Raw genomic sequence first — 20,082 nt, 5'->3', positions numbered from 1 at the left:
ATGATTGAGTTTGAGTATATAATGCATTATTTTTTCTGAAATGAATGCACTAGCAAATACATTAAAAGCCATGACCAATGAGAAGCCTGATCCTGGGAAGAAGAAGCAAGAGAAGCAAAGGGAAAAAACTCAAATGGAAGAGGGCCAGGGCTGATGTCTTTCCAGCAGCCATCCCTGCTTGATCTCATCTAACTATTTGTTTCTATATTTTTATTTCTAAGATTCTAATATAATTACACTTCTTCTTCCTTTTCCTTCCTTTATACCCTCCCACATGCTCCTCCTCACTCTCCTTTAAATATATGGCCTCTATGTTCCTTAATTTTTTTTTTGTTTTTTTGAGACAGGGTTTCTCAGTATAGTTTTGGTGCCTGTCTTGGATCTTGTTCTGTAGACCAGGCTGGCCTCGAACTCACAGAGCTCTGCCTGGCTCTGCCTCTTGAGTGCTGGGATTAAAAGTATGCGCCACCGCTGCCTGGCTGCTCCTTAATTATTATTGCACATATAAATGTATATATATTCCTAATATATTTTATTACACACATTACATACATATATTCATAATATATATCATATACATACAATACACACACACATACATATACTTAAATATAACTTCTTCAGTCTGTATAATGTTACTTGTATGCATGCTTTGGGGGCTGACTATTTAGCACTGGACAGCCAATTGGTGTTCTTTTTCCTGGGGAAGACTACCTTTCCCACTCCCAGCTTTCCTCAGTTGCTTTTAATTCTTTATGTCATATTGAGGCCTCGTGGACTTTACCCCATTCTCCTTGGCATTCTATTGGTTTCATCCTTGTTCAGTCATACTTGGGCAGTCATGTTAGTGAGACTTTATGGGAGTAGCTTCTGACATTACAAAGAGATTCAATCTCACAGTAAACACCCTCCCCAGCTATTTATATTCCTTTGTTCCTCAGTCTTCTGTCATTTATGAGCTTAGCATGTATGCTCCTCTTTTGTGTAAATCTCATTTGCGATGCAATTGCCTTTGGTTCTTTTAGATATACTGAGGCTTATTGCCTTTTGCATTTTAAGCATCTTGATTTGTAAGATAATCTACCTCTGCATGCTCAATACATCTATCTCCTTTGTTCTACCCTGTGGAGAAAGTCTGCTGCTTATAATTAGGAAAAAATTAATTAGAAAAAGCCTCCTTTAGAAAACTTCTTCTAAGGATAGCATCTTTAATAGAAACAAAAAATAATATACACTCTTGATAGGAATGGGAAAAGCTGTCTGTAATTGACCCACCAGGCTCCATAGTACTTAGCCACATTCTGCCATTTCTACTTCCAATAAAGGAGGAGATGTTTAATTTTTTAAAATTTTCTTACTAAAAACTATAGTTCACAAATCAATAACTTGCTCTTTCCCCCCTTAGGGTCCTAAAGGCACAGCAGGGCAGCCCATGTACTCCGTATGTATCTCTTTATTGATGAAAACAAACAAAACCAATACCAGTTCATTGGGAACTAAACACGTGCCCCAGAAGGTCACTGCACTCATGTTTGTCCTCTCGTAACCTTTCTAGGCCTGTGATCTGATCCAGTTCCTGCGGAACCATAGTTGTGAGTATGTGGTCAAGAACATTTGTGGTTGGTGAGAACACTTGGGACTGAGTGTAGAGTGGGTGTGTGGAATCAGGAGGCTGAACTCTCTGGTGAGGAGCCTCTGTAATAGGATTGCCTTGGAACTGGAGGGACATCTCACATCCGAAGTGGAAGAAAAAGCATAAGAGCATGTGCTCATAAGGTGTTATGCATATAGGAAGAGGCAATATGCATATGGGAGATAAGACACTCCCAAAGGCTCATGAACTAGCTCCATTATTAATATGGCAATTATAAGCAAAATGATGGGAGGGAGCAGAGTACTCAAGGGATGGACCCTGGGGTATAAATGTAGTTGGTTAATTACTTAATGATTTAGATATTGGAGTCACTCATGTGTGGGTGAAATAATGATGCTTCCCAAGACTGTGAAACTAGAGAGATAGAAGGTAAGGGATGAACTCGTGAAGGTGAGAATGAAGAAGGGTCAAGTTGCACAGAATGGAACCCTAAATCTTTAAAAAGGGATTTGACAGAGAGGAAGAGCTGAGGTGTTGGGGAGGTGGTTCAATGGGGACAAGCACTTGTGTAAAAGCATGAGTTTGGGTCCCCAGCATCCACATACAATGTAACTAGGGGGCTGGAGAAATGGTTCAGAGGTTAAGAGCACTGGCTACTCTTCCAGAGGTCCTGAGTTCAATTCCCGGCAACCACATGGTGGCTCACAACCATCTGTAATGAGATCTGGTGCCCTCTTCTGGCTTACAGGGATACATGCTGATAGAACACTGTTTACATAATAAAAAATCTTAAAAAAAAAAAAAAAAACAAAAAAACCTGTAGCTAGGCACTTTGTTGTGCACACAGTGGGCACACCACAGCTGTGCACATCTGTAACTCCAGCACTGGGGGAGGATCAAAGAGGATCAAAGAGCTTGTTGCTGGTCACCAGCCTGTAAAAAAATGGTGAGCTCCAGGTTCAATAAGAGCCTTATTCCCCAAGAATAAGGTAGAGAGCAACCAAGGAAGACACTGGGTGTCTCCCCTGCCCACCCCTGGCTTCTGCATGTACCTGGGTAAGTGTACCTGCACATATGCATCCACAAGGAGATCAAGTGGAAAGGTTAGTGTGAAAGACCTTAAGAGCTAGAAGTCTCTTCAGCACAGGAGAGGAGGCGAAGAGGAGCTGTAATGGGGGAAGTGATTGATCAGTCTTTCTAGGCATTGCCAGCCTCCTCAGGGAGACCAAATGTCTTCCCCAGGGAGACCCAAGGTAAGGAGGAAGGGTAGTTCCTGGAGAGTTTGAGATTTGGAGGGAGAAGATTCCCCAGCATTGACTGAAAGGAGTCAGCCCTGTAATTAGCTGGAGAAAGGGTAGGTGGGTTGCATAATCTGGCAGACAGAGTGGGTTAGCACCCAGCTCCCACTTGTAGACTGGAGAGAGAAGTTGGGTGGCAGGCCTTCATGGCTTGGTATAAGGCATCACCAAGGCTCTGTTGAGGTCGGATCCTGGTCTCACATCTGTAGATCTTCCGTCCTGCACCAGCTCTCTCTTACCCAGGGACTAGAGCCAAGGTCTTTATTTGTTTGTTTGTTTTTGTTTTTTCGAGACAGGGTTTCTCTGTGTAGCTTTGGAGCCTGTTCTGGAACTCGCTTTGTAGACCAGGCTGGCTCAAACTCACAGAGATCCTTCTGCCTCTGCCTCCTGAGTGCTGGGACTAAAGGCGTGTGCCACCACTGCCCATCCAGACTAGGGCCAAAATTCTAAACTGGTAGCTGGGACTCTCCCCTGAGAATAAAATTAATCTAGGAATATGGGGCAAGGGGATGATTGAGACTAGAATGGGAGGCTGCAAACGTTCACTGCTGTGAGGGGAGCTATATAAGGAGAATTCTAGGAAAATAAACACACCAAGCAAGGTGAGGTGATTTCTCCCCATGTCACCCCACTTTGTAGACTCAAACCTAGCCTGTCTCACAGGTCTAAAGTCAACACATGGAGAGATGTTTTCAGCCCTGGGCTAAGGAGGAGGTTGTAGGTTACATGCGCTGTCTGATGGCTGTGCGCATCTCATTGACCACAGGACTAAGATAGACACTGGGTTTTGGTAGGATTGCCATGAGGGCTCGTGTGCCATGGAAGCTGGTTTGTCACCAGTGTTGATGAACTTTAAAAAAAAGGGAAGATTGGAATGATTCATTTGCTTCCCGGGAATGGAGTCAACTAAACATGCAAACTGTCAGGCCCGGGGTTTCTTCAAGATTTCCCAGCACTTCCCTTGGTGTGCCATAGATTTACAGTGAGACCAGATGCTGCCCTGCCCACAGAAGTCCTTGGGGAAACCTCTGGAAGTGAAAAATAGCCGCATTTTTAATCAGAGACAAAGTTTATTTGAAAACACCCGCCCCCATGGTTCTCCAAATAGAGGTTCCCAAGGCATTCATCAGGAAAGAAAATCAGATCCCATATTTTAGCCTTGTGCTGCTGAATGAGTCTCCAAAGGCTCTAAGATGAGAGACAAAGCAAATTGGATTTCAGCTATCTGGCCATTTAATCAGGGCCTCATCTAGTCGGCTTCTACAACAAGTCATGGGCCTTTCAACTTCAGCAAGAATTCTGCTGAAGTCGGCCAGCTCTGGCTCACAGGGGAAATGGCCAGAAATGCTCCCAAATCAACACAGTTCTGTGGACTGCTCTCTGGTCTTTTAATCATGGCTCCCCACAACTTAGAAATTAGCCCCATTTTAAGTGAGGACCCAAATCTTCAGTTTGGTTGGGATTCTACTGTTTAATTTTTTTTTGGTCCATGTTCCCAAAACATAATGGATTCATCTCTTTGTCTTTTTTCCCCCTTTTTTCAAAACAGCCTGTTGGAAAGGTGAGTGTTCTGACCATACTATTCTTGCTGAAATGGTTTCTGTATTTTGTTATGGACAATTTGAAGAAAGCCCTCCTCCCCCCGGGAGAAAAGGACTTTCGCCTTCTATGCAGACATTTCCCTGCTGATGGTGACTCTTTCTACCTGTCAGTGTCATGTTTTTGACCTGAGTGTCAACAGTGACCATGGCGGTCCTCACACTATTGTTCTGTCTAGGGCCCATCACAATTTTCTACTCATTATTTTAAAGAGTAGTTCCTGTCTTTCTGGGAGGCAGGACGTACTGAAGATTCAGGGAATAAGGCTCTGACTCATCTATACTGTCTCCATCAACTTTGGTTTCTTGGATGCATTCAGTGTCCTGCCTCCCTCTGACCCACATCCACACCTGTCATTTCACAAGTGCTACCATGTATAAACCTTCATGTATAAACCTTACCCTGCCTCGGGGGTGGTCTTGTTAGGACCTAAACTGCAGTAAGGATGCCTGAGTCCTTAGATGCCTGGATGACTGCAGCCTGGGCTTTACCAACTGAACCAACATCACTATGAAAAGGGTGTGGGAATAGCTGTGACTCAGTGAAATCTCTTAATAGTTTTGCTTTTCTTCTTCATAGAAAAGTGCCCCGTGTATCCAACAGAGCTGGTATTTGCTCTGGACCAGTCCTCTGGTATCACAGAAAGGAGATTCAATGAAACGAGAGACATCATCACTTCCATTATCAGGGACCTCAACATCAGGGAAAATAACTGTCCTGTAGGAGCCCGGGTTGCTGTGGTTTCCTATGACTCAGATACCAGTTATCTCATCCGTGGTTCTGACTACCGGAACAAGAAACATCTCCTTCAGCTTCTTTCCCAGATAAAATACCAAGTCCCCCAGAAGGCCAGGGACATTGGCAACGCAATGAGGTTTGTGGCCCACAATGTTTTCAAGCGGACATCTTCAGGAACCAATGTAAGGAGAGTTGCAGTGTTCTTCAGCAATGGCCAGTCAGCCAGTAGAGGGGCCATCCTCACGGCCACCATGGAGTTCAGTGCCCTGGACATCAGCCTTGCAGTCTTTGCTTATAACGAAAGAGTTTTCCTTGATGACGCTTTTGGGGTAAGAATCTCCCTTGTTCATTTTAAAGATAGTGACATTGGTAAGGTGGCGTGAGAGTGAGTGGCACAGAGTCAGGGTCGGGTCGGGGTCTCTTGAGTCCCCCTGCAGTCTTAATGAGTCAGTGGCAGGAACAGCCAGGTTGTTAGACCCTGCTAAGTGCCCGGCCCTGGAACTAGAGCTTCATGTCCATGCTTACGTATTCCCAAAGCACTGAAGTGAACACATGTGCAATCTCCATGTTAAAAGCCAGAGAACAGAGGCCTGGAACATTCTTAGTGACAAATTCACTTCTACATGGCTACCAAGTGCCTATCAACTCAGGTCCATCTGAAATAAACGTGCGTGAGTGGGTGTTCTGCTGGCCCTCTGCTGGCTGGTTCTGCTAGGAATAGCCATCTCCTCACTGCTGTCTCATCAGACAGCGAGTTCTCCCCTGTAATGGAAGAAGCTCAGGGGAGCTCTGAGCTCCTGAAATGGTACAGGATATTTAATATATGTGAGTATTTTCCTCTAAAGATGTTCTTTCATTTTTGGACCTACTCATGCTCAAGGAATCAATGTTCCTCCATCTTCCTTTCTTATCCCAAACAAAACAACTTACACAAACCCCAAACTGCAGATCCTCTCCATTTCCTGTCCAGTGACTTGCAGTGTATTGATCACTCAGGAAACAAGTGTGTGTTAGCGTCCTCAGAACTGACAAAGCACTGGACAGGAAGTGACTTGAGGGACCAAAGGTCGGTTTTTGGCTTACAGGTCCATAAGGATGCAGTTTGTGTGGTGGGGAAGGCCTGGTGGGGAAGCACGGGGCAGTGGGTCACCATGGCATCTGCAGTGAGGGGGAGGAAAGATGACAGGAAATGGGGTACAGCCAGCAAACACTAAGGTCCGCCCCCAGGGACTCATTTCCTCCAGCAAGGCTCCACCTCCTAAAGGTTCAACAGCCTTGCAAAACAGCGCCACCATCTGGGGGCCATGTGTTCAAACATGGAGCCGGTGGAGAACATCCCACATTCAAACCACAAGAGGCTCTTGGAGCTGGGTGAAGCCATCTCATTGCTCAGGAGGCTATGAAGATCTCTTCATATGCATGCATTTCTATAATAAAAGGTGAGAGGGAGTCAGCTTGCACACACACACACACACACACACACACACACACACACACTTTCAGGACCCAGGATCTTGTATAATATTAAAAGGACCAGCCTTAATATTGTACTTCCCAGGGGCCCAGAAGAGAAAACTACGAACGGCAAGAATTATTTTTGGAAAATGAACCTAAGTACACCAAGCTCTTTGTCCATCTATTTTATTCCTCTGAGACAAAATCCTATCTACACAGCCTCAGTTCTGTTCTCATGCCTAGCTCCTTTCTTGCCTGTTTTCTCTTTACCTTTATCTACTGTTCCCTCTAAGTTCTATCTTAATCCTCTCGTCTTAATTCTGCCTCATCTAGGTCCTTCTCATCTCGTTCTTACCCAGCTAGTACTTCCCCATCTGGCCCTTCCTCATCTTCCATCTCGTCCACACTTTCTCTCTTGTCAAAATCCTCCTTATCCCTTTCAGTTCTCCATCCTCAAGTTCTCCACTCCTCTCTTCCTCTCCATCTCCTTATGTCTCTAAATCCTCTCAAGTCTCTGAGGTGTTCAGTTATAAACCCAAACCAGAGTGATCCTCTGGCAGAGGTCATAAAGGCAGGTAAGAATTTTCCTCAGGCAGTGGCCGATAGGCTTTCTTTTACAACCCAAATGAGTGCTAATGATCAGCTAGTCAAGAATGGAATTTATGTGCTCAATCTACATTCCTGGAAGTGGTTAGGTAAGAAATTAGGAGTCTATTAGTAAGGCTGTAAGGAACGGGGGTCTCACCCTAAGTTGCACAAGAAATAAAGCTATCCTCCTGACCTGGGAGACAGGTGTTGTTTCGTTCGGCCTTGGATGCTTGATAGGTATTTTAGATAAATACACTGTTAGGAGTTCTTGGAAGCACCCATAGCATTACAAGAAAATCACTATAGGAACCAGCTAATATATATGTGTATATATATATATAAGCTAAAATATCACCAAGACTTCTTAAGCCATGGCTGGACCTTTGGAGAAGTCCTTGACTTTTCCAAGTAGTAGCTTTTGTGGTAGCAGCTGAATTCCATTGCATTTTCCTGTAGCTTGCAGCAGCAGGAGCCACAAGAGTTGCTGATAAAACAGATCTTAGAAGACAAGATCTCTTGGCTCCTGGTTTCTCTTTTCAGGTTTTCCTGCCTCCCTAATTTTGTTCTCTGCAAGAAACAAGTGACATCTCTGCTCTGAGAGCTACATCAAATTCTAGAAGAGAAGAAATCTGAAGGATGGCAAATTCAATTTATAGTCTGATGGGTCCATGCCCAAACCCCATGGAGGCCTCAGCATGGGAGCACTCTCAGCTGCTCTCCAGAGCACTAACCTAGTCATATTTCTTAGCACTCTGCTGTTACCAGATGACACTCTGACTTGCTAATTCTAGCCACGTATCATCTTGAGCCATGCTTCCTCCAGTCATTTCATGTATGCCCCTGCCTCTGTGCTCCTCTCCCAGGATACCTTCTTCCTCTTCCTTCAGCCCTCTCCGTGTACTTTGCAACTTTGGAGTTTTATGTGCGTTTAAAATTTTTACCATTATGAGGGGGCTGGAGAGATGGCTCAGCAGTTAAGAGCATGTAATGCTCTTGCAGAGGACCTGAGTTCAACCCACAGCACCTGTGTTAGGCAGCTTCCAACCACCTGTTCCTCCAGCCCCAGGGTATCAGGTGCCTCTGGGTCCCACAGGCATCTGCACTCAGGTCCCCATACCCACACAGATACACACCCACACATATAATGAATGTAATAAAAATATTTTTTACTGATATGATAAAGAATAGCTTGTTATTGTAACTAGTATTTCTGTGTGAAGATAAACATTTTTACGTGGTTTTGGGCATTTTCACTTTTCTGAGCCACATCACCCTCCTCATTCCATTTTAAAATAGCTTCTTTTGACAAATCTGTTTGAAAATGGTGCCTCATCTTTCTTATCTCGGTGTTCTGCCTCAATTGGAAACCAAATTTGCAGCATCCCCCTGATGTTCCAGAAATTTATAAAAATGTTGCAAGTTTTAGATTGGATCTCTAGAAATCTGTTCTTCTCTATGGAGTTTCCTCCCATGCGTTGAACAGAATGAAGTTATTAAGCACTGAGGCATTCCCCTAAAGCGTTACAGTCTTATTCTTGTCGGAGACTCTCTGTCTACTATAGATCATTTGTGCCCTTCTGTCAAATCCTTCTAATCAAGAGAGGAAAAATGTAATTTTCCTGGCCCAACTTCTCACTTTAGTTATGACCCTATTCCTTAACTCCCCATACAATGATTTCTCAGGGAAATTGCCTGTTTGCTGTCCACAGCACCTCTTCTTTCTTTCTTTCTTTCTTTCTTTCTTTCTTTCTTTCTTTCTTTCTTTCTTTCTTTCTTTCTTTCTTTCCTCTCTCTCTCTCTCTCTCCCTCTCTCCCTCTCTCTCTTCCCCTCCCCGCTCCCTTCTTCTGTTCCTCCTCCTCTCTCTCTTTCTCCCCGTCCCCATCTTGATATTTTGCTTAAGTTGAATTCATCGAGTCAAGAAATTATCTTGCTTCACCATCCTGGGGCCTGAGACCATGCACAGACTACCACCTGGCTCTTACATTCTTTACTGAACAAATCTATTCACATTTTCATTCCTACTACTGCCCCCAAAGTGCTCTTTTCAGTCAACAATGTTCTCAATATTTCTATCCTCAGGGGCTGGTTCCCACACTCAGCCCACATAATTTATTAGCAATGTTAAGAAAACTGTTGACCCTAGATTTTCTTGGAGACATTTGTCTCCACTGACACCTTACTTGAACAAATGACTACTTACCTCAGATAGGACACGAGGGACAAACCAAAGTAACAACTCACCCAGTCTAGCTCAGTGAACCAATGAGTTTATTGGGCTTCCATGTAGGTACATAGATGCGTGAGGGCTGCGGTGGTCTGAATTAAAAAAAAAAAATCTACCCTAGGCTCAGAATTGGGATCCTTGGTCCCCAATTGGTGGCACTGTGTGGGGAGGCTATGGAACCTTTAGGAAGTGCGGTCTTGCTGGAAGGAAGGAAACCTGTCAACCAGTTGGCTTTGAGAGGGTGTACCCTCAGCCCTTGGGTGGTTTGTTCTGTCTCCTGTTGTGTTTAGGGTTGGGATGTGGTCTCTCAGCTTCTTGCTCCTGCTTGCAGCCATGTCTCCTCACCATTTTGGACTCTAAGCCTCTGGAACCACCAGCCAAAGAATCGTCCTCCTTCTCTAAGTTGCTTTTTGTTATGGTATTTTATCACAGCAACAACACGTAGCTAACACAAGGGATTGGGCCCAGGAACACGGACAAGGGTTTACTTACAGGTGAATGGGTGGAAGAATTACTTAAGAGAGTGTGGGTGACACCTAAGCCACTGCATCACTAAGCAGTTTTATCCAGGTGTGGATGAACCCTCCTCCATGACTGCGTAGGTGAGGCCCCTATTCAGTCAACGGTTACTTCCTACATGGCTAGCGCCTCCCACAACCATATGCAGCTGGGGCAGAATTACACACAACTGGAATAGGTAATGAGGGCAGAAGTGTCTGCAATCTCTGGTGAGGGTCTAATGACCTTCCCTCCCTCCCTCCCTCCCTCCTCCTCCTCCTCCTCCTCCTCCTCCTCCTCCTTCTCCTCCTCCTCCTCCTATGAGAAAGGTCAACAGAGCCAACCTTGTAGAGAGTCGCTTGTGAATAATCACAGCTGTTCTGACAAAGAGGGTAATGAGTTACACCAAAGGTCAGCCTTCACAGCATCTCAATCTTCCTGGGTGTTCTCTTACCTCGTTGGCAACCCCTTCTCAGTTTCTCTTTCTCTCTCACTTTCTAGGTGAATTTCATTAAAGGGTACCTAGCATTTTCCATCCTCATGATCCTACTCCATTTTAAAGGGAGATGATTACCTGTCAACATATTAGATAATATACTTATTTTGATGTTTGTGACAGGTGTACCCCACTAGAGCATAATGCAAAGGTGTTTTTATCTGTTCTGTTTATTTCACTACCCCTAACATCAAATCTGTACCTATAACATTGTTGGCATCTAATACATATTTGCTGAATCAAATCCATATTTGTTGGATGCATGAATAAATGAAGGCAGAGCATATCTTTACTCCTGTGAATTTTCTTGGTTTACTGAGTGAGCATGTAGTCTTTAGAAATGGGAACAAAAATGATCAACTGTTAAGTAAGGCCCAAATGTCCAAGTTTATAGGAGAGGAATAACATACAACTTTCAAGCTAAGGCTGAAATGATTACAAGTATGTTCAGACACTCAGTACTTTACAGAAAGGCAGAGGGTGTGGCTTTTCTGGTCCTTCTGTGATCTGAGGGTGGGGGAACAACCCTGAGCATTGCTGTGGGTTGAGGGGTAGCCTCATCATCATCTGGAAATGATACATTCCTCTCACTGTGATAACAGCATCTGCTTTGCATAGGACCATAAAAATAAATGTTCCCAAATTAGGTATTGAGTCAGTGGATTAATGAATGAGTGTTGCGTATTGCGCATTTCAATGAAAGCAAAACAGTAATCAAGAAACAGATGGGACAAGAATGAGAGCAGTCATCAGAGAGACAATGGAGATGGAGGAGTTACAAGCAAGAAGTTTGAATAAACACACTGTCTTCAGTCTACTGCCATTTGAGCTAAAGGTCCATGTGGCATCAGGAGGGTGAACCCTTTTGATGGAGTGCAGTAGAAATGGTTCTGGTATCACCACCCAAAGTGACCGGTGAAACCTACAAATGAAAATTTTCTGAAGGGCCCAACTTTAGAAGCTGGTAGTATGCGTATCCCATCATGTAGCACACAGAAACATGTTAAAATTAGCCCAGCATTGCAGCCATGGAAACAAGAGATGCTAAGACTGAGGCTAGAGAGAGAGTTTGGCAGTTAAGAGAACGCTCCTCTCGTTCAGAGGGCCTGTGTTTGATTTCCAGCATCCACATGATGACTCACAATCATTTGTTATTCTAATCTCGGGGGCCCCAATGCCCTCTTCTGGCCCCCAAGGGCATCAGACATGTGGGCATAACATCCAAACACATTAAAAAATATATCCTTATCATGAAATAAGGATGTTGATGCGCTCTCTGTGTGTGTGTGTGTGTGTGTGTGATACTGAATAAACCAAAGGATTACAATTCAAAGTGATAGTGATATCAGTCATTTTTCAAGCTTTTACTCATGATGAGCATATAGTAATTTCCCAGTAAAGGCTTCAAGTGTACAAACAGCATTTGCTTCTTTTTTCAATGCAGTTTGATGATACTGGGACCTTTCAAGTGATTCCGGTTCCTCCGGTTGGGAATTATGAGCCCCTGGAAAGGCTTCGGCGCTGCACACTTTGCTATGGTAAGACCTCTGCGAAGGTTGACTGTGCAGGAGGCTTAATACCTTCCCAGGGAATTACTGGACTGGGCTTTTGTGGGAGATTTCTATTTAGAATAGTAGGCTCTATTTTCAATTTTTAGAAAATGCACTATGTCAGAATTCCAATCTCTAATTAGTTTCTAGAGTTTCTGTAGAATGTGAAAACTGGTTTTGAAAATTACCTGGTTGGGGCAATCTTTCCTAGGACAGTGTTGTAGTTTGTATTAAGAACCTCTAAACTACTAAAATACTTTCTTCGTGAGTTTGGACATAATTGTGGACTTCAGAGGCACATGCCACCTAAATCTTTCACCATAGACACCCTGATGTTAATTGCTAGTTGCCACAATATTACTGAGACATTGACCACTTTCTGTTAATTTAAATGATGTGAAATAGAAGAAGTATTGATATGATCATTAATTCTTAGAAGCTCTCAGTGTCTTATGCTAACACTGATCCCATGATATATTTCTCTGTGTGTTCTCAGACAAGTGTTTTCCAAATACTTGTGCAGAAGAGACTTTATTTCCTGAAAATTCATACATGGATGTAGCATTCCTCTTAGACAATTCCCATAATATAGCCAACGATGACTTCCAAGCCATGAAAGCATTGGTGAGCTCAGCGATTGATGGCTTCCACATCACTTCAAACCCTTCAGCCTCGGACTCTGGTGACAGAATTGCTTTGCTGAGCTATTCTCCCTCAGAGAGTTCCAGAAAGAAGAGCAGGGTGAAGACAGAGTTTGAGTTTACAACCTACGACCACCAATCCATCATGAAGGACTACATCCACACTTCCCTCCAACAACTAAATGGAGATGCCGCCATTGGTCTTGGCCTACAGTGGGCCATGGAGGGTCTCTTCCCAGGAACCCCCAATCCAAGAAAACACAAGGTCATCATTGTGATTTCAGCTGGAGAGAATCATGAGGAGAAGGAATTTGTGAAGACTGTGGCTTTGAGGGCCAAATGTCAAGGCTATGTCATATTTGTGGTTTCTCTGGGCTCCACACAAACAGATGAGATGGAACAATTAGCCAGCTACCCACGTGATCACCATCTGATACAGCTTGGTAGAATGCACAAGCCAGATCTGAATTATATTGTAAAGTTTCTGAAGCCATTTGTATACTCTATCAGACGTAAGTCATTATTTGGTTACTTTCTTTTTGGAATAGTATTTGGTAGTAGTATTGATAACCTAAGATCAATATCATGAAATCTATAATGAATCCAAATATATAAATTAGGTAGTGATTGGGGGCAAAGGTGGGACATATCCTGAATGTATCCTGCTTATGCCTTGGGTGTAAGATGGTGAGAGCTTGTCATGGTAGCTTGCCAAAATCTGTGTAGTAGAAATCACAGAGTGACTGGTGGTCTTCCAAGCTGTATTTGTTTAGCCTGAAAAAAATCCTAACAGTTCTTAGAAAGTATGGATTGAGCATTTAAATGAGTTTATTTTCTAATCTTGGCACATTGTGGAGAGCTGTGTGAGAATGTGATGACCCAATCATGTCCCATAGGAATCCTACAGACCTGGAGGCAGCTTCCTGTTCAGCAGGGTTAGGGTGGAGCCTGAGACTGTCCCTCACAGGCACCCGAGTGATGCCAGTGTCCTGGGTCACAGATCACAATTTAAGCAGCATGGCTGCCGTCCTGTGTGCTGCAATATGTTACCCTTTGGATATGGGCCAGCCCACAAACTGACCTGTGAGTGCTAAGTTCAAAAATTGGGAGTAAAAACTATAAAGCTTTTAAAGGAACTTGACGATTGTTGGAGTATACAAGTGCATGATCAGTGGACTCTGTGTCATCAGAAATGACAGAGCAACAGTGTCAGCCTGCCAAGGTTTAGAAATCACACCTCTTCCCTATCACAAATGGTGTAAGCAAACACTTCCCTGGAGAAATTCTCTCTCTCTCTCTCTCTCTCTCTCTCTCTCTCTCTCTCTCTCTCTCTCTCTGTGTGTGTGTGTGTGTGTGTGTCTGTCTCTCTCTCTCTGTCTCTCTCTCTGTCTTTCTCTCTGTCTCTGTCTCTGTCTCTCTCTCTCTTTGTGAGATATTTTGCCTCCAGGAGACAGTTGGAAATATCCTGAACAGTTTTCTTATCTGAGTCTTACAATTTTCAAGTGCTATTAACGTCAAGTAGGTAAAAGCTAGAGATTCTCTTACTATTCTACAATTCACAGGATGGACATCCAGCCCTCCCCCCACAAAAAACAAAACAAAACAAAACCCAGCCCCCAAATACCAAGAAGTTATGTTGACGAAACCTTTGTGTTAGTCTGCCTCATACTGAATTAGCTTATAAAGAGGATAAGTTTGTTTTTTATTTATCATGTTTGTGATTTACTGTCCAGAGTCAGGTAGCCTGGTTCTTTGTGCCTTTGGCACATTGTGGCTGGGGTGTGGGAAAGAACAGATTTACTTCTGTAAAAAACTAGGAAGCAAGACAGAGAAGAAGGGAAGAGTCCTGAGGCACTTTCATGGGTACACCCCAATGACCTAGGGATCTCCCATTAGGCCTACCTCCTAAAGTATAGGATATCTCCCAATAACTCTGCCCTAGACACCAAGTCTTAACCTCATGGACTTCTGAGGAACATTTATCCAAACCATAGCAAACTGTCTTCTGGATGATTCCACAAATGGAACTGAGGCTATTCTTTCTGGGACTCTGTCAGGTTTAGATTGAGTTTGCAAACTCTGTTTCCCTAGTGTTAAGGGAATGTCCCACAGCAGGAATAGTATCCTCAGGGTATATTCTTCACTGTAAGAAGGCCTCTGCCTGTTTCCTATGACTCATATTCAACTGTTGAACACATTACCCATCTGTAGTCAGAAGTTTCTCTGGTCTTGCTCAGCCCTGCAGTTGGGATGAATCTCTCCCACCCTGGTGTCCTATAGCCACTTGGTCCCAAATAAACACACAGAGGCTTATAGTCCATAGACCAAATGAACTATATGGTCTATGGAAAGCCTCTTGCTAGCTAGCTCTTATATCTTAAATTAACCCATTTCTATTAATCTATGTTTTGCTACATGTTCTGTGGCTTACTGGTCTGTTGGCATGTTGCTTCTCATTAGGTGGTGGCTGGTGTCTCTCCTGCCTCTGCCTTTCTCTTCCTATCTCTCTCCTTTCCCACCTGCCTCTAAGCTGCCTTGCCATAGGCCAAAACAACTTTATTCATTAGCCAATGGGAGCAACACATATTCACAGCATACAGAAAGACATCCCCTGGCATTTCCCCTTTTCTATATAATCAAAAAGGAAGGTTTTAACTTTAACATAGTAAAATTACATATAATAGAACAGTTATCAAGCAAGAATTACAGTTACAATATCTAGTCTATTTGTATTTTGCAAAATTAAAGAAAATATTCTGTCATCTATCCTATATTTGTGAGTCTAAAGTTTCATATCTAAATTTATCTTTTATCATAACCAAGGAAAATTATAACTATCTAGTCTTCAACTACATCAAAGACCCCAGAAGGATATAATATTACCTAAGTAAATAAGAAGGTCATTGTAAGAAACTTCCAAAAATCTAGAATGACAGAGACAGCTGGCTGCCTGGACAGTCACCCAAAGTTCCTCTGCAACGTTGGGGCATCCATCTTCAGCCAATAGGTCTAGAGTTTTTTTAGTTGCTTCTCCCTGTGTCCTGTAGAATATTTGACAGTCTCCTCTGCAAAGCAGGAACCTGAAGAAGCATTTTGCCCCATTTTGGCAAATTCAGTGGTTATTTTCCTATGGGTCCTGCATGTCCAGTTTATACAACATACTACCAGCAGTCCAGGCAAGAGCAGCCTCTTGGGAATGCTAGATTATTGCTTTTAAACCTAACATGGTCTCTCATTTGCCATAAAGATGAATCAAAAAAATGCTTCCAAATAAATTTTGATACCAACCCTTCCATTGGATTAGAATTTTTTACTTTATAGTCATGTTTTTCAGATGTTTACCTCCATATGTCACTCCAGTGCACACATGTGAGGAACATCTGGGCAGTAGATGGCTAGGTCATCCCCAAACAACTTCTCATCTGAAAGAGACTCTTACAAACAGTAAACATTTAGACATTTAACTTCTTGTCCAGAGGCATGGCTGTCCATCGTTCCCCACAGAGTCTTGTCCTTTGTGCCATCCAGATGGCTGACAATGCATCTCAAAACATCTTGGGTCTGGTCCTGCTGGGCTGGGCCATAGCTTTGCAACTGAGCAAAGCTGATTTAAGTTGACTCCCGCCTTCCCTGTCTTCAGGAACCCACTTCATCTGTCAGAGTTAGATGGCTGCTCTTGCATCTTCTGGTCCCGTGAGAATTTTCCCCCAAAGTTCCAGTTCTGTGCATTTTTGCTTTTCTGTATACAGAGGTAACAGCGGTGTCAGGATTCCTCCTTCCACAGAAGCCACTGGCAAATGGAATTGATCAGAGACATTCTTATTTTAGACAAATAGAAAAAAATAAAGCATATCCCAGAATCAGCAAAATAAAACTATAAGATGCTTTTCTTAGAGCCTTGGATCTTCAATAACCAAGGGCCTTCTTTCATTAAAATTTGTTTTCCTGAATGAGAGGGAAAATTATAGACCACAGTACTATGCAACTTACAGGCTGTACGGAAAGAGATTAAAGAGATGTATTGTGTTGTCAGTAAGTTAAAATCCTTTCTGCGACTTCTTTTCTCATAGGAAATCAGTGCTTATTGGTGCAGAAGCAAAGAAATGATATCATGTAATAAGACACCGTCTTTTCTATGTTTGAGCTAGTAGTTTAAGTCTGGGAGAAAAAGCCGTAGAGAATCAGGATAGATTGTCTCTCAGATTATGTTAGCACAGGCATGCAGCACTTGTGTGAACCTGCATCATGGTTAGCCCTTCCCCAAACACCTTGAGCACTTTCCCATGATCCTAATCATTCTCTGGCCGCTGACACCCTTAGAGGCTCAAGTTATGAGTGCCATTTCTAAAGTTGCCAGTGTTTTCCATTTTCACTGCAGCCAAATTCTCTTGACATGTGTTACTAACATTTATTGCTTTGAGAGGATTCCTGTTGGGGTTCTCATCGCCCAGAAAACCCAATTTCTAGTTTTGAAATCAAACTCTAACTTTGTTCTCTCCGTAGGTGGATTCAATCAGTACCCACCACCGATGCTGGAGGGTGCCTGCAGGCATCTCAGTTTAGAGAGGGGAGACGTGCTGCACAGCAGCCTCCGGTGGGTAGCAGAGCACTTCTGTTTACAAGGGCTTGGTAATTGACTGGTGGGTGTGTAACCGGCCATGGCAGGCTGTTAGGCAAAGGAAGCTAACAAGGTCTCTGAGGTAAAGGCTCTTCATGGATTCCACTTTCCACAGCATCAACCGTGCGTCAAGCATGCTTTCCAGTCTGAGGTTTTGTTTTGTTTTGTTTACACTCCTGTAACTCCAGTTCTCTAGAAGCAGAGGCAGGAGAATTGTGAGTTCAAGGCCAGTCTGGGCTACATAGAAAGACCATGTCATCTCAAAACCATCAACAGACAGTGTTCTTTTTGCGTCTTTTGTACCTCTGCTAAGGCACTGTGGCAGCTAAGCCCAGGGTCTCACCTCACTAAGTCTGGATCTGCATCTGAGTCGTTGTTCCAACCTCAAAGCATCCCACAGAAGACTTCAATACAACAGCACGTGCCAACAATTTTCACTAGTATTTATCTACAGTAAAAATACAACAATTAATTGGCTGAATCTAGTCCATGGAATACTGTGAAAATAGCCTTTAGCAGTTGATTTTAGCTGGCGCTTCACTGAGCTTGGATCCCTCGCTATAGCTGGTCTTGGCCCATAGTTACTTACTCCCTTATCTCAGATTGCCTTAAACAAGGCAGCTTCTCAGAGAAGACATGGCTTCCTCTAGGTATCAGAAGCAGCCAGTATTCATGCAAGTGCACACTCCTCTAATGTCAGGTTCCATTTCTTTGGTAGTTTAGCAAGGACGTGTCCAACAGCCGACCCCTAGGGAAGATAACATTAATGTCAGGTAGAGTGGTTCCCACTGAATAAGCCACAGAGTCTTTTAAAAAGGACTGCAGATAATTATGTTGTTACTTGAGCATGTACAAACACAAGCCCCACTGTACATACCATGACCCTTGTGATTTTTACCCAATTATTAAACCCAAACAACTTTACACACCAAATCTAAACAATCAGACAAAAACAGGCCCATGCTAATTTCATGTGATGAATGTTTTGTTTTTCTAAAGCTGAAGTTGCGAAGACCAAAATTTGGCACATGCCGCAGATGCACCTGGGCCCAGTTGGCCTCTGTCGTTACATGACAGCCTGCGCTCACACCACGGGTCCTCACACACAAGTACATGACCATCGTCTGGGCAGTGTGTCATGATGTCGTTCGGCCTTCATGGGCTGTGGCAATCTCATTTCATATGTTACGTCTATTTGTTCTGCCCCACAGCTAAATAATACTTCTTTTTTAAAATTTTATTTATTTTTATTTAAGGTGCATTGGTGTTTTGCCATGGGTGTCAGATCTCCTAGAACTGTTGTGAGCTGCCATGTGGGTGCTGGGAATTGAACCCAGGTACTCTGGAAGAGCAGTCAGTGCTCTTAACCACTAAGCCATCTCTCCAGCCCCCTAAATAATATCTCTGGATACCAAACACCAGTATTAAACACAACTACAAATACTGAATTAAAATGACATTACCAAGAATATGTTAATATATGTTTTCTGTTATCATCTGAATAAAAATGTAATTCTAAAATATCATGAAGAACTCCTAAACTGTCAGTATAAGTGCTGGCCCCATTTCAAGAGTCTCCTTGTAACCTTATTCCTCTCAGAACAGGACTTTGTCCATTAAACATCCATTTTCTGTGATAATTGGTATCAGTCTGGGGTATAATAAGGTTGTTCCTGTGGCTGATTGATGAATGACTTCCTCATCATTTGTTGACAACTCTATGCAAATCAGACTTGGCTCATTCCAAAAGAATGATTGAAATTTAGAATTTTTTACCACCCAATTTTTTCTATTCTGTGTGTATATATATATATATATATATATATGTACAGATATATGTTCACATGTGTGGGTGCACATGTATATTCATGTGTGTGTGTACACGTGTGTGTGTGTGTGTGTGTGTGTATGTGTGTGTGTGTGTGTGTGTGTGTGTGTGTGTGTGTGTAGGGCCAGACAACAATCTTGGCTGTTGTTCCTCAGGCATCATCTACCTTGGTTTTTGGTTTTGGTTTTGAGGCAGGGTCTCTCACTGCCCCGGAGCTCACTGAGTTGGCTGTGCTGCCTGGCCAGAGAGCCCCAGGGATCCACACATCTTTCCCTCCTACTGCTTGGATTCCAAGCAGACACTACTACCATCAGCTTTTTCATGCGGGTTCTTGGGGATCAAACTCAGGTCTTAATGCTTGTAAACCAAGCACTTTCCCAACTGAGATACCACCCCCATCTCCTTTAATAAGTAATTAAAGAACCATATTAAAATGTTTAGATATTTTATGTGTGTCTTTCCAACTCATTTGGACTCAGCCTAAAACTTTCTTTGTCTTCATCTAGATTGACTACTGAGTTGCATGAGGTTTCTGCAAGTGAGAACAGCCTTCTTGGCCAAGAGCTGAGAGCTGGGAAAGACTCACCTTTTATGTTGGAGGATGATGGAGGTGACCATTTGGTTTATATTCCAAACCAAATGCTAGAGCCACATACACTAGTTAGTCACTATGGAGATGACCATGGATCTGAAGCAATGGCGAGTCTCACTTCCGGTAAGACCACGAACCAATGATGGAATATTTTAAGTCATCTGGAGGCTTGTCTAGTAGAGAGTTAAATAATTCAGGCTGGTATCTGAAGCAAGTTTTGGTCCTAATTCAGGGTGGTGGGTCCAGTGACTAGTATTCCAACAGAAGTTGTAGTGGATGACAGGCACGACTAAGGGAATCATTGACATAAGCTCTCAGAAATGTCCATGATGCACTTAAAGAAATTTAAGAAGTCTTTAGAG

At 43.1% G+C, this 20,082-nt stretch overlaps 1 protein-coding gene across 1 annotated transcript in view; it reads left to right on the top strand.

Moving 5' to 3' along the window:
- Col6a5 (collagen type VI alpha 5 chain) overlaps positions 1–20,082 on the top strand; it is a 101,993-nt gene that overhangs the window by 63,842 nt on the left and 18,069 nt on the right. Inside the window, exons 31-38 of the mRNA XM_059269084.1 lie at positions 1,406–1,441; positions 1,556–1,592; positions 4,442–4,453; positions 5,071–5,558; positions 11,936–12,029; positions 12,538–13,194; positions 17,186–17,276; positions 19,635–19,843. Of these exons, the coding sequence (XP_059125067.1) occupies positions 1,406–1,441; positions 1,556–1,592; positions 4,442–4,453; positions 5,071–5,558; positions 11,936–12,029; positions 12,538–13,194; positions 17,186–17,276; positions 19,635–19,843 (1,624 nt within the window). The remainder of the gene's footprint in view (positions 1–1,405; positions 1,442–1,555; positions 1,593–4,441; positions 4,454–5,070; positions 5,559–11,935; positions 12,030–12,537; positions 13,195–17,185; positions 17,277–19,634; positions 19,844–20,082) is intronic.

This window comes from Peromyscus eremicus, chromosome 7 (genome assembly GCF_949786415.1).
Source record: "Peromyscus eremicus chromosome 7, PerEre_H2_v1, whole genome shotgun sequence".
Classification (NCBI taxonomy): Eukaryota; Metazoa; Chordata; class Mammalia; order Rodentia; family Cricetidae; genus Peromyscus; species Peromyscus eremicus.
Note: the sequence above shows the minus strand (reverse complement) of the source record. Positions and strands in the feature narration are given on the sequence as shown.